General features: G+C 41.8%; 1 protein-coding gene across 5 annotated transcripts in view; it reads left to right on the forward strand.

The window, feature by feature from the left end:
* Nucleotides 1-26823, forward strand: part of SAMD4A (sterile alpha motif domain containing 4A) — a 210590-nt gene that overhangs the window by 124393 nt on the left and 59374 nt on the right. For all 5 annotated transcript variants that reach the window (XM_038544761.1, XM_038544762.1, XM_038544764.1 and 2 more), the window contains one exon: nucleotides 2768-3286. In XM_038544761.1, the coding sequence (XP_038400689.1) occupies nucleotides 2768-3286 (519 nt within the window). The remainder of the gene's footprint in view (nucleotides 1-2767; nucleotides 3287-26823) is intronic.

Genomic DNA, 26823 nt, shown 5'->3' on the forward strand with positions numbered 1-26823 from the left:
AGGTGGCAGTTAGCTAAATATAGAGTCAGAGAGCCAGGAGGGACCTGCTGAGGTCATTCGTGCCCTCCTGCCATCCACTTTCCCCATCTGAATATCTCCTGCCCCATGCCTAGCCAGTTCTGCAGCCTCCAGCCACACATGGCTTCTGAGCACTTCAGTTGTGACTGAGTAGTCCAAGTTGAGATGTGATATCAGCAGTAATGTACACCCTGGATTTTGAAAACTTGATGCAAAGAAAAGAATATAAGATGTTTCATTGATAATTTATATTGATTATAAGTTAGATAATGATATTTTGTTTATTGGATTAAAGAAAATATATCATTGAAATCAGTTTCACCCCTCTCATTTCACTCTTCTTCTAATACTATAAAATTTTCAAGACCATATGTGGCTCACATTACATTCCTATCCAACAGTGCTTCCCTAAACCATCTATCTCTAGTCTTCAGGCCCCCAGGACAGAGATTATAAAGCCTTCTTTGGCGACTCCTCTAGGTCTTTTGTCATCCTGGCACTTCCTTTCTTCTCCACATCTCGTCTTAATCTCTGCTGTTTCAATTTGAAGACATGTACTTCAAATAGTTGACTGTTCGTTCATCTTCTTATGAAATCCTCAAGTTGAGCATCTCTTCATTATTGTTCAATTATAAACTCAGCCCCATTTTCTTTCACCCTTTGATTTTCCATCTCTTCCAACTCTGATATTTTTAAATGACCTTCCCTGGGCCATCTTTAGACTCTACATTTATTTTTAAAATTCTGTGTCCAGGGCAGCCTGGGTGGCTCAGCGGTTTAGTGCCGCCTTCAGCCCAGCGCCTGATCCTGGAGACCCGGGATCGAGTCCCATGTCATGCTCCCTGCATGGAGCCTGCTTCTCCCTCTGCCTGTGTCTCTGCCTCTCACTCTCTCTGTGTCTCTCATAAATAAATTTTAAAAAGAAAAAATTATGTGTCCAAAACCAACCAACATGGCTCTAATGTGAGCCCAACTAATACAGAGACAAGTAGAAGGCACTATTTCCACCATTGAGTACTTAGCCCGTCCTTTTGATACATTACCACACAAAAAGGGACAGAGGCTGTTGGTAACACTCGTAACTGATGAGGCAGTTGAGGCTTATACAGGCCAAGTAACCTACCAAGGTCCCACTGCAAATGAAGTGGCAGATCTGGGATCCATGCCCACGTTTGCCTGATTCCAGAGCCCATGTTCTTTCATTATATATCATGCCTTCCTTGCCTGATAACTTTGAATACAACCTCAGTCTTGAGGGGCCTTTTAGTACTTAGCTGATGCATTTGTAGCTTCTGGTCAACAATGACTCGAGCTTGTCCTGTTATGTTTGTGCCTCACTAGAACTGTGAAGCCCCTCTGCCAAATTCCAGAGACCCCTTTTCAACTCTGTGGATATTGCATGAAAGCCAGTAGGACTGTCCTGCCCTAGCGTATGTAGGGTAAGCAATAGGCCAGAGACAATGTCTTCTGGTGTCAGGAGTGACTTTTCAGGAAGAGACCTTTCTTTCCTGTGGCCCCAGGTTCTGAGGACAACTACCAGTTTCCGGAATAAGCTGCTTCTCAAAGGCCAGTCAGAGGCAGAGTACATTGTTTATCCTTGTTTAACTAAAGGCAACAAGTGTGTGTTTTGAGTAGAAGGGACAGGAGGGGATCCTTGAGAGTGTGTCACAAATGGATCTTCTCACGAATGAACCTTGAAGATGTGAAGTCACAAAAGGACAAATACTATATGATCTCACTTAGATGAGGTAACTAGAGTAGTCAAATAGATAGAAACAGAAAATACAACAGTGGGTGCCAGGAGCTGGGGGAGGGGAGAAATAGGGAGTTAGTATTTTAAAAAAATATTTAAATTCAATTTGCCAACATATAATATAACACCCAGGGGGAGTTATTATTCAACGAGTACAGAGTCTCAGTTTGAAAAGGTGAAAAAGATCCGGAAATGGATGGTCAGGGTGGCTGCACAATATGGTGAACGTCCTCCGTGTCACACAACTGTACACTTAAAAATGGTAAATATGGTGTTATATATACTTTACCATAAAAAAGATAACTAAACACATCTTCTCTACATAAAGAAAAATAGCTTTCTTATCACATGTGATCAGAGGTGCCACTAGAGCTAAATCTAGCTCTGAGATCTAGCTTTGGGGTCACAATGGATTTCTGAGGTAGCTTCTCATGAGAAAGGTACAGGCTTCCTTTACCGAGACGAGGGGAGTCCTTTCTTTGCCTAATTTCTCTGTCTAGGAAGTTTTAACCATATTCACCCAAATGCCTTTGCTAGGGTGTGAACCACTTTCCCAGAGATGTCTAGAGGAGGGAAAGCAGCCTTACCCCCAAGAAGCCAATGAACCTTTGACACCACTCGCTTCTCTATGGAAATGTTCTTATTCCTTATCCCCCTGTCCATCTGAAGGCGTGACTGGATTTTTCCAAGAAAGAACACTAAGCTGTAAATTCTGTTTGGTTGTACCAAAGTAGTTATAGGCTCTTTGGAGACCTGAGCAGGAATTAGATTGAGGTCCCAAACATCCAAGAACATTTGCTCTGTGCTTCGTTTATGTCACTGCCCCCTGACAACCTGGAGTCGGTTATCCAGTCTGATACATGGGCCGCTTTGAGGAAAAGACAGGCGGGATACATAGATGGAGACTCCAACCCGGAGGACTTCTTTTTTATAGGGTGGCGTTTGATGCCATTGTGGGTGTATTTGCTTATTTGCCCCGTATATTTTCCTTTCCAGGAATCATTAACCAATGGCAGCAGGAATCCAAGGATAAAGTGATTTCCCTCCTGTTAACTCATCTGCCTTTGCTGAAGCCAGGAAACCTTGATGCAAAAGTCGAGTATATGAAACTGCTGCCCAAAATCCTGGCGCACTCTATTGAACACAACCAGCACATCGAGGAGAGCAGACAGCTGCTGTCCTATGCTCTCATACACCCGGCCACTTCGCTGGAGGACCGCAGCGCCTTAGCCATGTGGCTGAATCACTTGGAGGACCGCACGTCCACCGGCTTTGGCGGCCAGAACCGAAGCCGCTCGGACTCTGTGGATTATGGGCAGACACACTACTATCACCAAAGACAGAACTCCGATGACAAGCTCAATGGGTGGCAGAACTCTCGGGATTCTGGGATTTGCATCAACGCCTCCAACTGGCAGGACAAAAGCCTGGGGTGTGAGAACGGCCATGTGCCCCTCTACTCCTCCTCCTCTGTCCCCACCACAATCAATACGATTGGAACCAGCACAAGTACAAGTAAGTTCCCCGGAAGCCCCTTAGCGCAGTCTGGTGTGGTGACTTGCTGCGTGTGGCATGTCCCGCTGAGAATGTCTGCTCTGAGCACCCCGTAACCCTGGGAGAGACAGGCTCATCGCAGTTGGCTGTGGGAAGGGGATCTCTGGATCCCACCTTTGTCGCTCTTTTTGACTCTGGAAAGATAAAAATGCTGGGCAGGTTAAACATGACTGATGGTCCAAATTTGGCTTGTAAACCGGACTAAAACCTTAAAACAATAAATAAGAGAGAGAATAAACGGTAAAAGGAGGAAACTTCCTGTTTCCACAAGTAGAAATACCTCTTACCCACATGCCTTTCGCCCTGGGGTTTTTGGATTTGCCAAGACACTGAGTTATGTGTGATTCTCTAAACCTGATTCTAACCCCTGGTTAACCAGATGCTCTTGTGGGATTTGTGCATTTTCTTTCTTTTTTTTTCCTTCTTTTTTTTTTCTTTTTCTTTCTTCCTTTTTTTTTGTTTTTTGTTTTTTGTTTTGTTTTGTTTTGTTTTTTTTGTTTTGTTTTTTTTGTTTTGTTTTGTTTTTAAATATATTTCCCCCTGGAATGTTCCCTCCCTTGCATTTTCTGGTTTTTATCCCCAGTTTGTTGGGGGCACTTTTCCTCCTGACCAGGAAAACAGGTTTGGCTAACTGAGAATGCCGCTCTGTGCTGTGGCCTGGTGTGAATGCTATGCCCTTTTCTTGCTCAGTCTAACTCAGGAGAGGCATGTCAGGAACAGCTTCGTGGAAGGGGAGAGCGGAGGACGGCTTTCTGCTCTTTTGACCACTAAAGCAAAGTACCCTGCGCACAGCTGGGACTAGGGCCGGGAGTCCTCCCTGTGGCTCCCCGCTTAGGCTGAGCAAAGTGACAAACATGCCATGGGCGCTTCTATAAGTGGCAACACGGGCGAGGGCCCCATCGTGAAACAGAAATCCTTGATGCTAGTTGCATGTGTCTGTGAATACAATGTCAGCACTGAGATAACTTTCTCGGGGGAAAGCTTTTGTGGTCAGACCTTACATGCCTGTCAACATGCAGGAACCCCCAATTAAAAGATCTGAGGGTATTAAGAATTAACAGTGACGGCTTCTTGGCCTCTCCCTCTGCTCAGATCTTTCAGCTAATGGGCCCTTTTAAATGGCTTTCTCAAATACATGGGAGTGTCAGATTATAACTACATTAATTGAAATAACCAAGGCAATGCTTAAGATACTGCATTCATAATGCTGCAACATGAGATTTTTAATTCTTTTTTTTTTATTTTTACATCAAGATTTCAATAACTAGTACATTTGGGGGGTTAAGTGATTATTGCATCATTACTTTATTATGTTAAGAGATTCTGGGGACAGTCTCTTTCACTGACTAGTAATCTAGGGAACAGTTTCACTAGCCTCTGTGTGACAGAGATTGGTGGCTGGGACAATTATTAAAGCAGACACATGCTGGATGACAGAGCTTTTTGGCCTAAGTTTCCTGGTCAGGGACGGAATCTAGTAATTGTTACAAAACTCTTTGATAGTTGGGAGAGATGCAAGCTTCAAGCTGCCTGCCCTCTCAAAACTTGGCCTTTTCTATTTTAAGGGTTGAATTTTATGTCATTAGTCTTGGGTCATCATATTTCTGTCTCTACTGATTTGCACATTCAGGCCTGTAAGTCTTGGCAAGATTAGTATGTTCAAGGTGGTTAGCAAGTTGTAGTCAGTGGAGGCTTTCATTTTTCACCGCCGCCACCCAGGTCTGCAGAGGGGAAGAAATGCAGAGATGAGTGTCATGGACTCCTAGATCTTTGGGTCCCTCTGTGGTATCGAGTAGAAAAAGACTTGAAGGTTTAACAAGATAACTAGGTTTATATATCTCAGGAAGACGAAAGGAGTTGAAGCCCTGTTTCAGAATATTGACAAAGAAAGCTCAGGTCTCTCTTCCAGAAAGTTTCATGCAAACACTTAGGCCATGTCAACACTTATATTTCAATATCTCTTTGACAAAACATTAATGTCGTCGTTTTAGTCTTCTGCATTGTCTATGGTGGTTAAATTGTGTTTGTCAAAACTGCAAACTTTTGGGTCATTCATTCACTTATACCTCTATCAAATATATCCTGAGCACCTGGGAGGCAGTTTGACAGAGTGGAAAGAACAAGGACTTTGGCGTCAATGCCCTGCTGAATCCAAATCACAGATCTACAATTTGCTAACTACAGCTTGGCCAAGTTACTTAACCTCTCTGAGCAAGGTCTTCATTTGTAAAATGAGAATATCCATGATATCCATCTCTGAGGGCTGTGGTGAAGGCACATGAAATTATATATGTAGATGCCCAGCCCCGGCCAGAGCTGGCAACAGTGTCTGCTAAGTGAATGAATACATGAGAGACAGTAGGAAGGACATCGGAGAGTAAAGTGCTAACACTGACACCCACAGTCTGTGCCCTCACCTGCATCTCTGATTGTCAGCTGATGAAAGCCCCTTTCCTGAGCCCTGGCCATGCAGAGTAGACGAGGGGTCCTTGACTATGCTGTAACTTTTGACCATTTCACTGCAATGGAAAATGTGTTGAACTAAAAGCTTCAGGACCTCTTCTACTGCACTGAAGAGCTAGCTACCTGTCTTCCTTCTTTCCAAATGGAAAAAAATATTCACATAAAACAACAAGATTATAAATCACAGTAAGAGAACTGAGATCAATTAGTGCTTCACATTTTCAAATTATCCACCACATTAATGACAGTTAATGAAAAGAAACTAACTAGAAGATGACTTCCTTACACAGTTTTTGGGTTTTAATCTTGGTGCCTTAGCATTCATGGCCTCCTCCATCTGTGGATTTTGCATCATCCAAAGACACTGCAGACACTACCCACTTCCTGAGTGCCCAGCACTGTGTTTGAGGCTATGAAAAATATAAGGAAGCTTAAGGAAAGTGATTCAATTTCAGGAAACTTATAACATAAGTGGAGAGAGAAAATATATCAGTCAGTCTCACAAGTAAAAATGAAATATCTCCCTTCAGGCAGACTAATCTGCAAAAACTTTACATAATAACCCATGCATTACATAAAAGTGCAGTTAAAAAATAACTCCAATAGCAGCTGTCGGGCAATATAGGATTGTGTCGGCTGAACAGAGGGTCTGGACTGTAAGCACTGTGAATGTGTGAAATGAAAAGGTCCTTATGAACCAGAGGCTTAGGAAAGCATTTGCAGGTAATAGGGGATGTAAGCTAGGAAGCAGATGGCAGGAGGACCAAGGGTAGGGACATGCATTGTGAGCAACGGGGTGGAGGTTATAGTATGCAGGCAGGGTTGGAAAACAGTGAGGAAGGAGAGGTTTGTGAAGTTAAAAGAGTAGTAAGAGAAGGCAATAAAGTGAGGGAGGGTATCTGAGAGCTCTAAAGAGGCCAAGCATCACACTGTGGGCATGGCAGTGATATGAACAATGCTGTAGAGGGAATGGTCTGCTGTGTGCAAACCAGATGAATGACAGTGCTGAGTACGGCATCAGTGAGTTTCAAAGCCTCAGTTGTGAAGTAGTGAAACTATCAGGAGGATAAGAACAGGCATGGAAGAGAAGAAAGAGATGCTAGACATGTTCTAATAATTAGAATTGGACATACATTATTGATTCATTTATTTAATCATTCATTCACTTGGAAAAATTTTATTGAGCACCTACTATATGCTTAACCTACCTAAGGCACTCAGAGTGCGTCAGTGACCAAGCCAAAGATGCCCTCCCTTGTGGAGCTAACAGTCTAGCATATGGAAATTATATAGTATGTTAGAGATTGATAAGTGGCACAAAAATAAGAAGAGTAGGGTCAGGAGGATCAGGCCTAGGTGGTGAGGTGATTATAGTAATAAATAGGGTGATCAGGATAGATCTTGTTGAGAAGGTAACGTGAACAAAGACTTGAAGGAGGTAAGGGGGTTAGCCAAGTGGATGTCTGGGGGAAGGAGAGTCCAACCAGAGAAAAAGCTTAAGCAAAGATCCCCAAGATCTTTTCCCAGCTTATTGGGGAAAAGCAAGAAGGCCAGTGGCTAGAAAGGAGTGAGTGAAGTAGAGAGTGGGAGTTGCAGAGGTAACAGGGAAGGATAGATCCTACAGGGCACTGCAGGGCATTGCAAGGACTTTGACTTTTGCTCTCAGTAAGCCAGGAAGCCATTGGAGGGTTTTTGGCAGACGAGTGATGTGACCTGACTTACATTTTAAAAGGATCACTTTGGCTGCTGTATTAAGAATAGACTGTACCAGGGCAAGGATAGAAACAACAAAGACCGGTTAAGAGGCTATTGCAGTAATCCAGGCAAGACATTGCTGATTCTGACCAGGATGGCTGAGGTAGAAGAGAGAAAAATGGTTAGAGTCTAGATATATTTTGAAAGTACAGCCAATGGGATTTCCTGGCAAAATAAATGAAGAGTGTGAGGGAAAGAATTCGAGAATGACTCCAGAGTTTTTGATTATGCAACTAGAAGGATGGCGAAAGTTTCTGTTGAGTTTGAAAGTAAGATTGGGAGTGGTGTCTCCTGTGATGAATCTTTGTGCCCATTAGACAATGAGATGTCTCATAGGCATTTGGATGTATGAGTATGACAAGGTAGACATTTGGGAGTTACCAGCACATAGGTAGTATTTAAAGTTATGTGTAGATAGAAAGGAAGACCAAAGACTGAGGCTGGGTACTTCAACATGAAGACTGAAGAAGAGGATAAAGCATAAGAAACACAGGAGAAACCACTGAAGTCAGGAAAAACTTTATTGTTTTTTTTTTTTTTAAGATTTTGTTTATTTATTCATAGAGACAGAGAGAGAGAGAGGGAGAGGCAGAGACACAGGCAGAGGGAGAAGCAGGCTCCATACAGGAAGCCCAACATGGGACTCGATCCCGGGTCTCCAGGATCACACCCCAGGCTGCAGGCGGCGCTTAACCGCTGCACCACCGGGGCTGCCCCGAAGTCAGGAAAAATTTAAATGTGTGTGTCTTGCAGGGTGAATGAAGAACATGTTTCAAGGGGAAAAAGTGATTCGGTAAAATTCTGCTGATACCTCTAATAAAATGAAGACCCAAAAATTAACCACTGGATTTATCAAAAAGGAATAATAGAGATAAACTGGGAGTACTTCACACATGGTAGGCATTTTTTTTTTTAAGATTTTATTTATTTATTCATGAGAGAGAGAGAGGCAGAGACACAGGCAGAGGGAGAAGCAGACTCCACACAGGGAGCCCGATGTGGGACTCGATCCTGGGGTACCGCCCTGAGCCAAAGGCAGATGTTCAACCACTGAGCCACCCAGGCGTCCCATGTAACCCATGGTACGCATTTAAGGGATGAAGAAAGTTGTGTTAGTGATTCAAAAAGATAAAAGGCAAAATAGGGAGAGAAACTAGCTACAAGCTCAATTTTGGATGTATGTTGACTTTGAGAAGGTGCTGGAACACTGAGATGCAGAAAAATGATGTTTAGAGGGCATTCAAAATGTGCATGATGGTGCCATGCAGTTTCAGAAGGAAGGGATCTGGATGAGACTAAGATTAGGAGGTAAAAACAAAACCCTAAGATAACAAGAATCAACCTATTTTCATCTACTTAAGCAGAGGCAAGAGTACCTTTTTTTGGTTGCAGATGTTAAATCACGTAGATCACACAGAACCTTTGAGCAGGACCTTTTCTTCCATGAGAAGGAGAAGAATGGGTTGGGACAGCTGAGAAATCAATCAAACATTTGAGTTAGCATCAAGGTGTTTGACAAGAAAGGGAAGAATGTATTTTTCAGAACCTCACTCTCCTTGTAAGGCTCCTCAGGGGTCTGGTCACTAAAAGCAAGAGTGTGCAGATTCTTCCTCATGAGCTCATAGGATCAGGAAGAACCAAGGTATTGGCTGCCACTGACCATTCACACAAGTCTTAGTCAACTTTGCTTTGGCCATTATAAGCAATTCCAAATGTAAGGTGCATGGAACTTGGCTGAGCAACTCTGCATTTGCTTCCTGTCTGAAGTCGGCTATAGAAAAAGTAAACCATTCAGGAAAAATACCTCCCCGTTTTCTTGAGATCCCACAGATTTCCCTTGTGTGGAGATCAGTGCCATCTCTGTTACCTCAGACCACCTTTCGAACCATTTTCTACTCTTTGCTGGCAGACTCGGACCTGGAAGAAAACTATGTTGCTGCAGTTACGGATCAAAGAAATTTGTTTCTATTCAAATCATTGCAATACCTGATTTTTCTTCACATTTTTTACATTTGGATTTGAAAACATGCTGCCCTTTGCTAGCTTAGTATGAGGCAAGAACTCAGAAACTTTGGGTTACAAAAATTATTCCAAAACGTTCCATTGAAACAGCTCACTTCTACAGTCTCATGGTACACTTTGGAACCTTAGTATTTCTTTTATTAGCCTCAGTTGATTCTTCTGAAATAAAAGCAATACCTTAAAAAATGTTGGTACCACAGATCATTAAAAGTAAATGAACAGTGATAGCACACAACTGCGTATTATTTGCTACATGCTGGGTACTGTTCAAATCTCTTTACATAAATATTAACTCATTTAATCCTCAGACTCTATGATGTGGGTCTTATGGTTATCCCCACTTGATAGATGAGGAAATCTGAGGCGCAGAGAGGCTCAGTAACTTGACCCGTGTCACAGACCAAAAAAGTTTGGATGAACTGGGGTTTGAACCCAGGCAGTCAAGCTCTGAGGAGACATACCTGTCCCTCTTTATCCTATCCTCAGGCATTGACTCAGTACTAGCTAGCAGACCCTTGTTTACTCTGACTCTGCATTTGTCCCCATATGGAACAGCCACCATAGCATCAAGAGTTCTCCACAGCACACAGATCTAAACCCCTGCCCAAATTGCACCCCAACTGTGCTCACTTTGCACTGACTCATGCACTGACTCATATATATATTTCAATGTCACCTCTTAGCATTCTGTGTCACAATTCTTGGTTGACATGTTTGCCTCCCCCTCCCAATCACAAACTCCTTGAGGACAAGGGTTGTGTCTTTCTCCCTCTTTCCCAGCACCTAGAACACCACATGGCTCGAAAAGTCACAGAAACTGTGGAGATGGCAATTTCCTGGCACACGTTCACCTGCCATTCTCCTGTGGCAGAGAGTCTCTGTTAGATACTGGCTGTCTCTTGCTAAGGCCAGATGTGGCCTCCAAATCCTCCTCAATATACCCCTCAAGGCAGCCGCTATAATTCAATAAGAGATGGCATGTGAGCTGAAGCCTGTCTGCCCACCCTGCCATAAATGTTTGCTGAACAGTAGGAACTTAATAAATTTCTGGGCTCACTAGGCAGATGTTCATGAAGTTAATGAATTTCCAAAATAAACGAGAAAACGTCCTTGGGAATTCACTATTTGGTGATAATATTGATCATTTAGCCTTCTGTCATTATCCTCATAGTGACATTTATCGTTACTCTTTTTTTGCGTGGCTTATTTTACCAACTAGGTCCCAATACTAACAGACTTTTAATAACACACTGTGATCGTGATTGTGGAGGTGGTTATATGAATTTATTCCTGTGAAAAAATGCACTAAGATTGCACACAAATTTGTAATGGTACCCCTCCGTACCACCCCAAAAATCTGTGTACAAAGCTGCTGAGTCAGGTCTATAGTCTCGTTAATGTTGATTTCCTGGTTTTGATAATACACTATAGTTGGATAAAATGTCACCTTGTGGGGAGTCAGGAAAGATGGGTACATGAGACCTCTCTATGTAGTATTTTTGCAATTTCTTGTTAAATCTATAGTTATTTCAAAATTAAAAGTTAAAAAAACTACTGAGGCACCCAGTGCCTGGATGTTGCTTGGGCTTTGGCCTTCCAGGAGCATGAAGGGTCTGTCCATTTTTGGGAACGATGGTTGCTAGGCCCCATAAAGCCAACACCTGGAAAAAAAACTACTCCAGCAGGCAAGGTGAGGAGTGAGGGTGATGTAGATCTCAGGGAAAGTGATTCCTTTGGGAACCCCTGATCAGCCACTGGGAAAAACCCCTCCAAGTCCATTGATTGACTGCTTCTGCCAGGGTCAGCTGCTTCAGAGATACCTGTTTGGTTCGAGGAATGCTTTGCCCTTTGCCCTTCACATTTTCTTACAAGACCAGCAGCCACTTTAAGCTATTCTAGTCAGCTTGCAAAAAATGATCAGAACCCAGATATTCAAGGGAAGGCGAGACACCACACAGCTTTATGTAGGCCTGACAAGAAGAGAGGTCTTGCGTGTGGCCTCTTGGAAACTGAAAAGGGCAAGGGATGCCTGGGTGGCTCAGTGGTTGAGCATCTGCCTTTGGCTCAAGTCATGATCCTGGGGTCCTGTGATCGAATCCCACATCAGGCTCCCCAAGGGGAGCCTGCTTCTCCCTCTGCCTGTGTCTCTGCCTCTGTGTGTGTGTGTGTCTGTGTCTCTCGTGAATAAATAATAAAGAAATCTTTCAAAAGAAAGAAAGGACATGGCCTACAGATCCTGATTCTTTTTCACAGGCTACAGGTCTTCCCCGTCCTAAACCACTAATGTCATATAAATAAATCTTCATGGAATTATTTTGTCTTTTACCAACATACTTTCTGGTTGGAAAATTTCTTCCTCCCCCAAACCTAGCCAACCTGGCATGTAACTGAAAAATTCCATTATTTCCTTAACCCCTCATTTGCTCTTCAAAGAGGTAACTCTAGTTGCTGTGCTTCCTTGGAGAAGCATTTATAACAGCTGGCATGATATATTTTTAGCTTCAGCTTCCTTTCCCTTCAGAGGAAACTTTTTTAAGCATGACACTGGCCTTCCTGATACTACAGTGTGAAGGTGGCTTGGTGAGATCTCAGAGGACCTGGTATTGTCACTACCTAATCATCCCCTTCGACGAGTCCAGAGGTTTTACAGGACTGCTCTTCCTTACCATGCTTCATGTTTATTTTCTGGGGCAATAGTCAGAAAAACACTATAGTAAGCAAGAAGTCTGCTCGTTTATTGTGAGTCAGCAGAGATCCCACTGCTTGGGAAAAGTCAAAGGTTTTCATGGACTCCATATGCCTTGGGTCATGAGGCTGGGCCATCCGCCTCCTATCCAGGAGGATTTTCCTTAGACTCTAATTACAGTGAGGGTTATCAAGTGCTAGGTGAACTACAGAGGGAGGCAGTTGTGTTCTAATTCTCTACTGTAATTCAAAAATAGGATGGATTCAGGTTGGAATAAATGACTGAGACTGGACTAGCCTGCAAGAGGGAGGGAAGGAGGAAGAGATGAACAGCATGGCTTCTTTAAGACTTTCTTGAGGCCTGTAGTCTTATGATTTCTATTATTTCACAAGATTTAAAGTCATAGTCTAACAGTGGCTGCTCCATCAAAAAAAAAATTGGACAAGAAAACTTTTAATCTTGCACTTACTTTTTTTTATCTTTTCTCACTTTTAAGATTTCCAGGGACAAACTCAGGTTACACTGAAGAAAGATGTACCATGAATGTTGCTTAAATACACACAGACACACACACACACATACACACACATCTTTGACATCTTTAATATCAAGCAAATTAAACCCTTTAATTTCATGGTTTTAAGTGAGGGTAAATCTCAGTGGCAGTGCCTACTGGCAATTTGGGGTATATTTTCTGACTCATAAACACTGTGCATATCATCCTGCCTCCCCCATTCTCAGTATTCTACTAGGTAAAAGAAAAAAAATGGTATCTGAGTACAGGAAATCTCAGGTATAAGTCAGTTAAGAGAAGGAGATGGAGATGCAAGGAAGACGGGGTTCCAAAATCTGGAAAATGCTATATAGAGTTTTTGTGGATTGGAGAAAGGCCGAAACTCCTAACATACCCTAGAGTAATCATTCTTTGCCAAAAGTCTGGACCATTTCCATAGACGAGTTCCATGGCTAGAATTAGAGGAGCCAATGAGAGCACAGGGTTTGCTTTAGAGATTTGTTTCACAGCCAGCCTTGCTGAGATGCATCCTTTCAGAAAGGCCCAGCAAATCCATATGGAGCTAAAAGATTCATAACAGATTATTTTATACTTCAGTCTTCTCTGCACAGGAAAATGTTGCTGTGCAAAGGGAATTATAAGGCTAAGCAGCATGTTAGATATTCAAGTTTAGGGTATAAATGATAAGGCAGTGTCTGTCAAGATCAAGAATGGGGCTTCAAAGTCAGATGTTTGGTTTTCACTTGCAGCTCCTCCAATGACTAGGTATGTGGTGATGGCCAAGTTTTTTGGCCTTGATAGCTCCTGTCTTCATCTGTGAAATGGGAATAAATTTCAGTAAGAGACCTCTTAAATGAATTGATCAGGATTGGTAGTTGATGTGTTGATTGTAATAGCTGTTTAAAACAGGGAATCATTTTTTAAAAAAGGAATAAGACTGTAAATATTAACTTGAAGTGTGGATACATACATTCATCTGCTGTTTTTGTATAGAGTAATGGACCTTTCTTTGAGGATAGGTTCCTGACTGTGGCTGCTCTTTGTCTTTCCTGCATAATTCACACCCATGATGCATTATTGTCTGTGATATCTTCAAAATGGAAGCAAGAATTTGAAGACATTTGCGAAAAAACAATCAGTTGTTTCTGGATGGTGGTTTTTTTTATTTTTTTTTATCATTTAGCTTATAGTTTTCTCGGTGAATTCAACAGTAGATTTTTAAGCGAAACAATGACTATTTCTAAAGCATGTAACAAAGTTTTGTGCAATTAACTCTTATAATTCATATGTCATCATTTGTATACTTTTTAAATGACATTATTACAATAAGTACAACTGGCATAAACAGGTTTAGGAACAAGGTTCAGTGGATTCTTGGTACACCTGCAGGTTCTAGGGTGGGAGCAGAAGTGCACAATTTAAGATTTGAGGAGTTGATGTATCGGGGACATCAGGAAGTAGGCTAAAGGGAAAATACTGATTGGTCTAGCAAGTTGGTTAAATGAAAATGAGTTGAGAGCTACTTAGGGTTGTTGTGAGGATTTAATGAGAAATGTATGTAAAGTGATTGCCAGTAGGAGATGCTCAACAAAAAAATAGCCCTTATTATTATTATTTCTGCCCTGGTTGCTAATGTGGATACAGTAAGGGTTGCTACTTTTCTCCAGGCTAGGCCTTGCAGTAAATGAGGATGGAATAGGCTCCCTAGGGCAGCCCTATGACAAAGCTCTTCCTATATGCTAAATTGAAATCAAGATGCTTTGACTCAGCTCCATAAAGAGCTGGCCTTCCACAAATATCAGTATTCCCATAAGAATTGTTCCAGTGATGTATCTTACTAACTGACTTAAAATGGACCAGAAAAAAGAAAAAGTAAAGAGTAAGGTAAAAAAAAAATTGGTTGTTGCTTCCTTGGGATCCATTGCTAACAGGAATAATTTTTTTAATCAGTGATAAATGTAAGGCTATTATTCAAATTTATAAAAATGATCCTTAAGGAAAAGAATTGGATTTGTGAGAGACACATGAGGCCACACACATAGATACAAGCCAGGAAAGTATGGCTAGTCCCAAGAGTTTAAACCGTCTGGAAGAAAAAGAATGTGCCATAGTGAAAAGAGCAGCAGGTTAGGGAAGTCACCTCACTTAAGAGTGTGTGATCTCGCACTGTTGGGTACTCCCATATCTTCACAAAGACACCAGGTTGGATGACCCCTAAGAACCCTTGTTAGTTCTTTCATCCTATGCTTCTAAGGTAGAAGCTGATGAGTACACGTTGCTGTTACATTGAGGTGAGCAAGAGAAAGAGGATACTATGCCACCTAACGTGCTGGGCTGGTATAAGAGCATCGGGGCCTGCCTGCCAAAGCCAGGGGGAGGTTCCCCGGCTATACTCGGCATTAACTACACGCTTGGTGAGAACCTGATAACGATTTCAGTTCCTGTCATTGTTGAAAGAATGTGAACACCAGTAACTGCTACCTGGAGTGTGGAACTGAAAAGTCTGGCAGACAGGGGGTGCAGGAGAACTACTTTTTACTTTACCTTTTGAAGTGAGTATCCTGTTCATGCCATGTATCACCTATTAAAAATAAAAAAAGATATAAAATGAAAAGGATAATGAAGATGTTGGTGAAGAAAAAGGGAAAAAAGATCTCCTAAAAGAAAAGGCAGGGTAATTTAGCCTGGAGTTGTAAGGCCAGATAGGGAGTGAGTTGATCATTTAGAAGGATATTAAAGTGTGTTAATAGGAAAGGCACAAAAAAAAAAAAAAAGGAAAGGCACTATCATGAGTTCCTTGGTCTCTGCCATATAGAAGGAAAAGACGATTGGCAACAATTCTAGCTAAAGATCTTGGTGATGATGAGACCCCAGAGCACATTACGATTACAAATGTGGGTTTGCTATCCTATCTGGGTTAGAGAGAACACATCAGAGGATCGACGGGTTCAGTTGCATGGCACCTGCATCACAGGCCACCTGAGAGCCACTCTTGCTTTGTGATTGTGGCATCGTCTTGATGAGATTCTTTGGGGGAGAAAAGTGGACTGTTTGAAGATTCTTTGTTTTCAGAGATCTGGTAAACATTTGGCATATTACTGGTCTTATTCCTGTGCCGTTAAGTCAAATATTTCCACAATGGAAGTGGGCATGTTACACTTTGGGGCTCCGCATCCAAAGCTATTACCCATTTTGTATTAACACACACACACACACACACACACACACACACCCCAACAACTTTTGCAATACCTAAGTCAAAATAAAATTAGACATGTCTCTCTCAGTGCCAGTTCTTGAGGAGCAGTCTCTGAGTGGCATCAGTGGATGGCGACAGCACCTGACACTATCTCACAGAGCCCAGAAGTTCAGCTTCTCAGCAAAAGAGGGATAGTGGTGGCAAGGATTAAGACACTGAGCATACTCTTGTAATCTATCACTAGTATCAGAGTGAAGCATAAGGGAGAGAACATACCATATAGACAAGTCTCATTTACAAGGTGGGTATATTCTTCAAAGTTGCCTGAAATGACCTTTATTTGAATCAAATCATTTTTCCATCGACTAAAACCATGATTTGGGGTATACATTATCTTGGTTTCTAATTAATCTTAATTGGCAGGAACTCTTAAGATCAGGTTAAAGTCCTCAGTTCCTGTGATTTTTCTATCAAAGTTAATAATCTATAAGTATTTTAAGATAACAAATTACTGAAAGGATTTTATGGGGCGATTTTTTTATTTTTTTGGCATTGTGTATAATAGTCCTCTAGTCAACTGGAATTCTTTAGGTGACTTTTTTTTTGTTTTGGTTTGCTGTCTCTAACAAGTCACATTTGTATGCTGTTGGATGGGGGGCAAGGGGTGCCCACCTGGGCTAAATCCCACCTGGGCTGCATTTCTAAATGCAGAGAGTGCAGTCTTTCCCAATTCTTTAAGGAACTAGAGACAGAGCTTGCTGAGGAGTGATGTTGACAGAAGGGCTTGGCTAGAATAACGCCTGAGTCTGTATCCACTGGGTGCAGTGGGAGTACATTCAAGACTGCGGCATGCCTGGGAAGTTGGAAGAGTTGGGGATAGTCATTAGGCCTCAGGGAACTAGGCTGTGAGGAAGGGAATTATTCACATATGTTCGTCATTATCCAAGAAATTATTCTGTGCCTGTGATATTGTTTTTAACTGCTAGGTTTAGCCAGATAATTTAAATATCCCAACTGAATGTTCTATATTACTCTAAAAGCCAGAGCTCACTGTAAATATAATAATGGCATCTTTGGGTAAAAATGACCACATGTGTGCATTTGTTGACTTTTGGCATCGTAGCTCCAAATCCCAAAGTGCTGTGTGCTCAACTTCAAAGTCAGGGTTTTGGTTCCTCAAAGTGTCTCTACTTGGGGTGTGAGCTGAGAATGTGATTAAGGCTAGCCAGTCCCTAAGGCTGGATCTGAGCTGCAGATCCTAAACTCAAGGTAGTTTGGGTGCACAGCTCACTGTTGTTAAGGAATAAGAGTTGTCAATACTCGGAGAGGGTAGAAGCCTTGGAAGCAAATGATGTGTTGCTTGAAGGTTTTCTTTTCAATCTATGAAATTTGTGAAAAAGAATTGGAAGCTTTGTATGGTCACAGTCCTTTCCCTAATTTTCTGTGGGTGATATCTCTCTCTCTCTCTCTCTCTCTCTCTCTCTCTCTTGCTAGAGACAGCTGCATAATTTTTATCTGCTTTTAGAGTTATTCTCTTGCTCCTCTTCCCCCCACTCAATCTGTATGCAGTTCCGAGAGCAGGCTAATTATGGGGTACTGGAGAAGCAGTTGCTCAGAGAAAAAGCTATCTTTGAGCATTCAACTGGGACGGCTTGATGCCGAGGTCACACTCGTGACCCTCTCTTCATTCACGTCCACGCGTCTGCATGGGAACTGCCTTCCATCCTTGTGCAATTGCAAGAACAAACTTTTTAGAAAGGTCAACACAAGAAATAAGTGCTTGCTCTGAAATGACAGAGCGAGCAGATTTCATGTTTACCTCCTGAGTCTTCACTCTGGAAAGATGGCCACAAAGTGGCCAAGAGAAAAGAGAAGTTTCTTTCTTTAACCAAGGAGTTGGATTTTTGGCTGCCCTTGCAGTGGCTTAGGAGCAAGATGCTTTATCCACTCAGGGGTCAAACTCTCAAACTGGTATGACTCCAAGCAAAGGGGCTGCTAAAATTCCTTGACCCAGGAGATTGCTTTTGGTTGCAGGTTGGTGTTTATTCAACTGCACTTCATCATCTTAAGTAAATGGTTTACTTCCAGAAATCTTCCTACCCTGTGACCACTCTGCCACTCTAAATGGTATGGACTGAGAGAAACAAAGCACTTGAAAGGGTAGTTTATTAAGAATCCTGATTTTGGAGGGAAAAAAAAAGAATCCTGACTTTGGGAAAGAAGGATGCAGAGGAACGCCTTTTTTGCCTCCCTCTTTTAGATCAGCTTAACTCAGCCCTGTGGAATCATCCAGATTGGCAAAGATTTGAATGGGCCCTTGGCTGAGCCATTGAAACTCTAGAAAAAAACCTGCTTGATACCCATATTTCTCTTCAACTTAATGAATCTATAGAATCCCAATGCCAAGCCTGCCCCGTTGAAACTTTGGTGGAATTTCCACCTCAAACCAGTTCATGATGATTGTGAGGAATCCCTAGAAGTTCTAGGCCTGTCACAGAGCAGCATTGGGGGATCTTCCTTTTGTGCTGGAGAAATTTGTTTCTAGGATTGAAGGGAGAATTGGGGCAAATGACCCAACACTTCTCAACATTCCCTCCTTTGTTATACTCTGGGGAATTCAGGAACTGGCACTGGTTGCACAGATCTGGCAAGGTCGCTAATATACTAGGTTACCGAATCAGAGTCCAGAAAGATCTCAGGCAATATCAGTTATGGTTCAGAGCACATGCTTTGGAGTCAGACCAACCTGGGTTTCAGTCCCAATTCCACTGACTACTAGCTTTGTGGCCTTGGAGAAATGCCTTAACCTCTCTTGGCCTTGATTTCCTCATATTACAAAGAGGGGACTAATCGTCATCCATGAGTGATTGTGAAAGCCGTCTGAGTGTTTTTTTCTTGAAGATATTGCTCCTGGAGACTTCTAGCATCCTACTTCAGCCCCGGTCTAAAATCTTGTTCTTCATTTTTTTTTTTTTTTTAGTTAAATTTAAGTAGGCTCCACGACCAATGTATACCTTGAGCTCACAACCCTGAGACTAAGAGTCGTATGTTATACTGACTGAGCCACCAGGTGCCCCTAAAACTTGTTCTCCTTCAGTTCTAGGAATTTTTTTCGAATCTTAAAAATATTTTCTTCTCATTCATTCTCTGCATTCTCTTTTTTAGGAATTCCTTTTAATCACATAATAGCTCCTCTCTAATGATCCTGTGATCTCCTTAGCTTTTCTTGTCCTATTTCCATCTTTTTGTTCTGCTTGCTGGATGATTTCTAAAACTTTATCTTCCAAACCTATTATATAAGGTTTGATCTCTGCTATCACATTTTCAAATTGTAAGAGTTCCTTTCTTGTTCTTTGCATGTTCCTTTTCTTATTGCATACTGTTCTTGTTTCATGGGTACAAAATCTTTGCTAAAAGCCCTGAAGATGTGACAATGAGTGTTGAGTGTTAGAGTCTTTTTGTCCTCCCAACACTGCTTCCTTATAGTTTCTTTTTCTCTTTGTTTTGGACCCTCTCAGGTGAGTCTTTTCATTGAATGGGAAGGCAGTAAAAACTTATATGTGTGCATTTTACCACAGAGAGATCAGGTAGGCATGTGGCCTGGCTGCTTTTGTTGGGGGTTCATACAAAATACCAGTTATAATTATTTTCTCAAGGACCAGTCCATTTCCCCTAGAGAAATCCTTTGTCTCTTCCTGGAAGATTTAGGCCTGGCTGCCAGGGTTCTAAGTGCTTTTAGGAGAAAGGTGCTAAGATGATAGTCACTTGGTTTTATGGGGTAGGGGAAAAGAATCTAAGGGTCTTCTTGTGTCTTAGATATACTTTCTACCAGGACACCTGGGTTACTTAGTGGTTGAGCATCTGCCTTTGGCTCAGATCATAATCCCAGCGTCCTCGGATTGAGTCCTGCATCGGGCTCCCTGCATGGAGCCTGCTTCTCTGTCTGCCTGTGTCTCTGCCTCTCTCTCACTCTCTCTCTCTCTCTGTCTTTCATGAATAAAGAAATAAAATCTTTTTTTTAAAAAAAGATATACTTTATACCAAACCTCCTATTTTGGCCCCTCCCTGCATCCCTGCCTTTAAAGGTACCTGGTCTCTGAGTCCAGAACTTCTTGGGACTTCTGTAGCATGAATGGTCATACTTCCCCTCCCTGTGGACATACATGTCACCTTTCTTTGGTCTCCCAAGTCAGTTATCCCGTGTCCTTCTGTTTCCAGCTTCCAAAATATTGACTCACTGTCTTCTCCTGTCATCTCTCCTGAATTCTTTTCCTTATGGGTTTATGCGTTTGCTGTCATTTTAGTGCGTTTCCAGAAAGAACAGAAGAACATCTGCATCAATTGGAAGTCGATTTTAATTTGTTTACTTGTTTATGATCAGTCTCCTATACTTGAATATAAATCCCAGGAAGTCAGGGGCCTGGTCTTGTTCACTGCAGTATTCCTATTGTCTGCAGTGCTGCCTGGCATATCACAGATGTTGAATAAATACTTATTGAATTAATGTATGCATGAATGAATGACATGTAATGTAGATCTCTTTGTACAGTGCCTATTTCCCACTAAAAAATAATATCTTACCCATAACTATTTCTATCTTTGAGAATTAGGTAGTGAAATAAAACTTTATGCTACTCATAGCCATTGATTTTAAATGGAGATAAATCTGCTTTTTTTTCTTAAGTTCTTTATTTACTTTTTAAAAGTAATCTCTATACCCAAAGTGGGACTTGAACTCACCACCCCAAGATCTAGAGTTGCATGCTTTTCTGACTGAGCCAGCCATGCACCCCAAATCTGCTTCTTTTAAATTAAAATCTTTAATGGGGACCATCTAAAATATATTTTCCTTGGCCTAGAACTTCCTATTCAAACTTGAACTTTTCCTAATAGTGATCTTCCTACCATAACTCGGGATAACTAATAGGATATTGGCTGTTTCTGTTAAAGCAAGGGCTGCATTTGGATGCTAAGAGCCAGGGTAGAAGGATTCCTGGAACTTGAGCTCAGTGTTTCTCATTTACGATGAAACCTTCAGCCGGTCAACCATCTTCCCTCAGTTTCCACTGTCTTACTTGGGGACTAGACCATGGAGACAGAAATATTGATTAAATGATCCCTAATGGTTTTTTCAGGCTCTAAAATGAGTTTCTGCAGATCTACTAATTATAAAGTGTCAATGAATAATAAATAACCAGCTTTAAGGCCCAGGTCAGACAATAGTGGCATCCCAGGGGAAATGCGCAATCTTTTCAAATGACAAATCAGTTGATTCATTAGATAATTAGGTATATAAATGATGGCTTCTAGGTCTGCCTACATATAGATATCCCAGCTGCAAACCTCTGCATAAATTTATTGTCGTAATTAAAACCATGAAATTAAAGAAATACTACTCAAACTGATGAACGGGATTAATTGTGGTAGGGACAGAAGTCTTCCACAGGTGAAGACTTTGATTAAAGAAGGTGTTGCTTTTTCTAGTCCACAAACAATATTTGATTTCACATCAGTGGTGGCAATCTTTCTGACCAGTTAGGCAAAAATGAGAGGGCCCAGTGGCACGTCTGGCGTGGTGGATGGCTAAACAGTGTAGACAGCTAGTAGGAGAAGAACAGATGCTCAGAGTGCCCAGACCTGGAAAATGCTGATACAGTGTGAAGATGCAACAGCCCTGGTTCTGGAAAAATCCCGATGCATATGATCGATTTTTGGAGGTCCCAGTTCTTTCTGTGTTTGGGTTATACTGTTTATGCTGTTGTAAAATCTGTAGTTCTTGGCAGTTGGGTTCTGCAGTGTATTAGTCTGGTGCTAAAAGAGGGATTATCTGTTTTCCATCACAGATCTATTATTCAGTTCTTCTTTATCAATGACATTGATATGAAGACTAACCGCTGATATAATATGAATGACGAAGACCAAAAACATCAAGGCTGTGTAGTCTTAGCTTCAGTATCAACTTTATTGAGTGGCCTTGGACGGTTGCTCTATCTCTCTAAGCTTCTGATTCTGTAACTGATAAAATGCGGCGGGGAGGGGTACAAGGAGAGGAGAGTAGGGTGCGCATTAGATGATTCCTAAATCATATTTTTAAATTCCCTTCCTGGTTTAAAGTTCTGGAATTCTGAGATAATTAGGGAGTAAATAAATGAGGAAACAAATTGCAGTATTATACCTTCTGATCTCCTGAAAATATTTTTGGAGGAAGATCCCAAGAAATGTCGCACCACCATTAAAATTCCATCAGGACCAACTCCACTGGGCACCTAAACAAGAGCAACATCTTCTTTTCAATAAAACGTTGGCATTGCTCTTGACCAGTTCTCCTGAGGTCTTGCCTCAGGAATGAAAAGTTCTATATCTATCCCTTCAGGCACCTGGTGAGGCAGTGTTCACTTCAGGGGAATCATTTTTGAAGCATAGCTTTTCCTTTAGGGAAACATTGTGGTTATCTTACTTCTCTGAAGGAAAAAAAAAAAAAAGAACTAGGTTGTTTCTCTTAAGTCTGGGGCTCCTCCAGCATTTAATTTAAAATGAAAAGATCCTGGTTTGGCTTTTTTATGCAGATGATTGCCTGACTCTGCCCTCAGACCACCCACACAAGACCAAAACCATAAGCTTTGTGAGTCATTTGGGGAAAGCCCAAATGGAAAAAAGATACTTTCCGTGTTGTTGAGCAGGTGATTTCTAATTCAGTTATAGGGAATCTTCATGCCTCTCAGATTCATGGATTTTAAATGATTGTATGGAATAACTAACTTATATCCAAGGAAACAACATGCACATTTATTTACCATGGAAGCAAGAGAGAAGAGCTTTTTTGACTTTCATAAATATCCTGCTACTGTCATTCTAAAATGGAGGGCCGGGATTCAGAGAGGCGCTTGGTCCTGGTATATTACCGCCTCCTCAAAAACTCTCATTAGTCCTTGAGATACTGTGGTGAATTAATTGAAATTGAAATCATCTAAAATGTTTACTTTTTTCTGTGCTTCTTCACCTTCATGCAAAGTGTTACTTAGAATATTAGCACTGCCTTACAGCTCCTAGCTGCTGTGTGCTTCTCACCATAGCAGGTGGTGGCTTAATACAGAGTAGGAGGTACTGATTGCATCTGTGCAGCCCTGTCTCCTGTTATACTCTCCTCAACATCTGTAGCCCTAGTGGCTAGTACAGTGCCCTGTGCATAGAGATACTCGGTGTTTGTTGAATGAGGAGGTTAGCTTAAACTCTTTTCCCAGGAAAGGAACAACTCCCTTTTCTTTCATTTCAAAAGCAGTTTTCCACATATCATCACAGTGGGTCTTTCTTGATCATCCTTTCTAGTGCCCAGCATATGCTCAGCATACAGGGCAGATGCTTAGCAAATATTGGATGGATGGATGGATGGATGGATGGATGGATGGATGGATGAGGATGAGACAGGCAGCATGAATGAGATCCCACAGCAACTCTGGAAAAGTAGGTAGAAGAGGTATTACCATTGTTAGAACTATATTCCACATAAGATCCTGAGACACTGAAGAGCCAATGGACTTGGTCAGGGTTTTGGAATTTAATGTTCACGTTAAGAATGAGAGAGACTAAGGCTACAAGTTTTTTCTGCCACAAGAAGCAGTGGAATGTTGGTCATAAGAAGGCAGGCTTGCAAGTCAGAGAACCTAGATTTTGAACCCCAGCTCTTGCCCCTTCCTAGCTGTCTGATCTTTGACAAGTTCTGCACCTCAGCTTCCTGTCTGTAAAATTTGTCTTGGGACGGGATGGAGAGAGTGGAGTAATGATAGAACCTACCTCCAAAGGCATTAAATGAAGACTACATGAAACAACGTATTTCTATCTGTACCTGACAGTGTTGGCAAATGGTAGCTGGTGCTGCTGCTGTGCTCATTGCCATGTGGCCTCTTCTTCAGAGAATGAAGATGGTTCTTAAGGATGGGTCTTTTAAAGATTGCATTTGGGGAAATGACAGTATAGTACTCCCAGCATGAGGCCTGGGGCAGGTGAGAAAGAAGCAGAGTAAGGGAACAGGGCTTTCATTCATCCAGTTGCCCTTTCATGAGATCCTAAAATGTGCGGGGCGGGGGGTGGGGGGGTGAGAGCATTGGGATGAGCCAGGAGTGGGGAGGATGATATAATTTAATGCCTTCCCTTTACCAAAACCTCACCTGTGGTAAGCAGCTGGCAGATGCTTTACCCTGACACCCTTGGCTGGCTGTTCAATTGGTATTACAAGACAGACTTTTAAAAACTATGCAGAAATGAATAATGTGGGGAAAATACCTTGTCCAAGAAAGGCACTGCATAAATATGCTAATAGCATTATAGAAGGTTGACTCAGGGAGGGGCTGAAAGATCATCCACAGAGCTGTAATGGCTTTTTCAAATGTTGTACCCTCAGCTTTTAGAGCATGGAACATGGTGGGCATTTAAACACATATCTGATGAATGAATTAATTAATTCACCTAGTCCATTCCCTTGTTTTGCATATGAAGAACCCAGTGTTATCCAGCCACATAATAGGTTCTTAGCTTGAATTTCTAAATATAATAGAGGTACTTAGAATTTTCAATAAGGATGTTAGGCAATCAGTGTTGCTTACTAATGTCAGGACAAAGAAAGAGAGTGTCTCATGAGGAGTTCTGGGCACTGAAATCTAATGATAATGACGATGATTCACATGCCCTGACCCTCCAGAAAATAGAAATGAAATGTGAACGCTAAAATGTGTGAGAGGAGGGGGGCCTGGGTGGCTCAGTGAGTTAGGCATCTGACTCTTGATTTTGGCTCAGGTCATGATCAGAGGGTCACGAGATCAAGCCCTGCATTGGGCTCTGCTTGAGATTCTCTCCCTCTGCCCTTCCCCCACGTGCATTCTCTCACTCACTCCTCTCTCTATCTCAAAAATAAATAAATCTTTTTTAAAAAATGTGTGAGAGGAAAGGAAAAACAAAGTTGAGTCTGAATCAAAGGAAGAGGATTCTGATTAGGGCAGAGAAAAGTTTGTCAGTGTAAGGATTCTGGAAGAGCAAGGAAGATACTTTTTGTTATAGACCATGGTGGAAATTTATCTCTTGAAAATCTGTGAAACACCAGCAAGTAATCAGAGTATTTTTCATACTATACGTAAAAATGCTGAAAATTATCCATGAATGTCATCAGATTGGCTAGTACTTGAGTACTTCCATTAGCGGTGTTGGCTTACATCTGAGGTATTCCTACTCAGAAAACTAATAACTAATATTAGTTTGCAAAACCCTTTTATGTACATTAAATGATTTGACTTTGTCCATCAGTCCCATGATGTATCCTTTGATATCTAACATTGGGGGAAACTGAGGCACAGGAAATTTATATGACTTACTACCCAAATCCCAAATTCTTCTCACTTCAGCAGGCTGCTTTTTTGTGCAGTTGATGCCTATCCCAACATCAATAGAACAGGTGTCAAGCCAGCAGGTCAGAGCTGGCTATATATATAGGCAGTGTATCTTTACCTTGGATATGCACACAAATCACCTGTCTTCTTAAAATCAGATCCTGGTTCTGTAGGTCTGAGGTAAGGTGGGAGAGTCCATCCAGCCTTTCTGAGAGGGGGGAAAGATTCCCAGGTGATGCCAGTGGTGCTGGTCCATGGATCTAGAGCACAGTTTTTGCTGTTTGTGAATCAGTTATGCTTTCACCAGCAGAATTTCCAGACTTAGAAAAAAATGTGTTTAAAGCTTTCTGCAGCTTATTCATGTTGAGAGAGGGCCTCCAGCTGACCCCTGATCTTCTCTTCCTAACCTGCAAGAATGAAATGGCCACAGTAAGAAGCAGGCACTATTATTCAGAGTGAAAATGTGTGTGTGTCTAAGGAATCTTCAGAAATTTCTGCCCAGGTATCATTCAGGTTGGAATTCTGGAAGGAAAATGTCATTTATTTTACCTGGAGGGCAGGGCAAGAGTGATAAAATCCAGAGCTGAAGAGCTGGAGCAGAATTCTACATGTGAATCCAAAGCAAACAAGACTTGTTTGGTAGGAGAAGCAATGGTCTGTATGTTGTCTTTTAAAAGCCACTTGAAAAGGAAACAAGATGCCCATTCTTTGTGGGCATCTTATTAAGACCAGGCAGAAACGGCATCCAACCTTAGGAAGTTTGCAATGTCCAGAATGTGGGACAGAGTTTGGGAGAACCCTCGGGCAAAAAGATAGCCCAAGACAGTAGTTCTCAGCCTAGGTAGCCACTAGAAGTACTCTGGTGCATTAAAAAGTATGAATGCTCTGACCCCACTATAGGGATTGGAAGGGGACCTGGACATCAGGATTTTTTAAAAGGCTCCAGCAGGGTTGACTGTGTAGCCAAGGTTAAGAACCACTAGCCTAAGGCAAAAATGTGGTAAATGTGACAGAAATGTCCCAGGACGGGAAGTGGAGTGAAGAGTTTGTATCAGTATATGCACACAGTGAGTTCTTACTATTTACAATAGTTATGTTCTATAAAATCATTGTGAACACTGAATCAGCAAATCCTGAATCATTGCTTCTGAGGGAGATCCAGGATTAGGTTCCTGCAAGCCTCGCAACATTTTCATTGACCAATTGATACATAACTTTGCTTCATATGTGTTTAAAGACATCTTATGTCATATATATTGTTGATGCATTAATCTCAAACTCAAGGCCAACAGCATATAACTCAGGCCGGAATGAAGCTTATCTAATACACATGTTTTCTCTGTAAGGCACACCACAGCCTTCTTGCACTTAGGAACACCAGACAGCACCCCAGCACTACTGCATGTGGGGGGCCCTTTTACGTAGCAAAATCACCAAAGAAAAACATCAATGTGAGAAAAACATGGTGCTAAACATGTCTCA

Source organism: Canis lupus, chromosome 8, assembly GCF_011100685.1.
Source record: "Canis lupus familiaris isolate Mischka breed German Shepherd chromosome 8, alternate assembly UU_Cfam_GSD_1.0, whole genome shotgun sequence".
Lineage (NCBI taxonomy): Eukaryota > Metazoa > Chordata > Mammalia > Carnivora > Canidae > Canis > Canis lupus.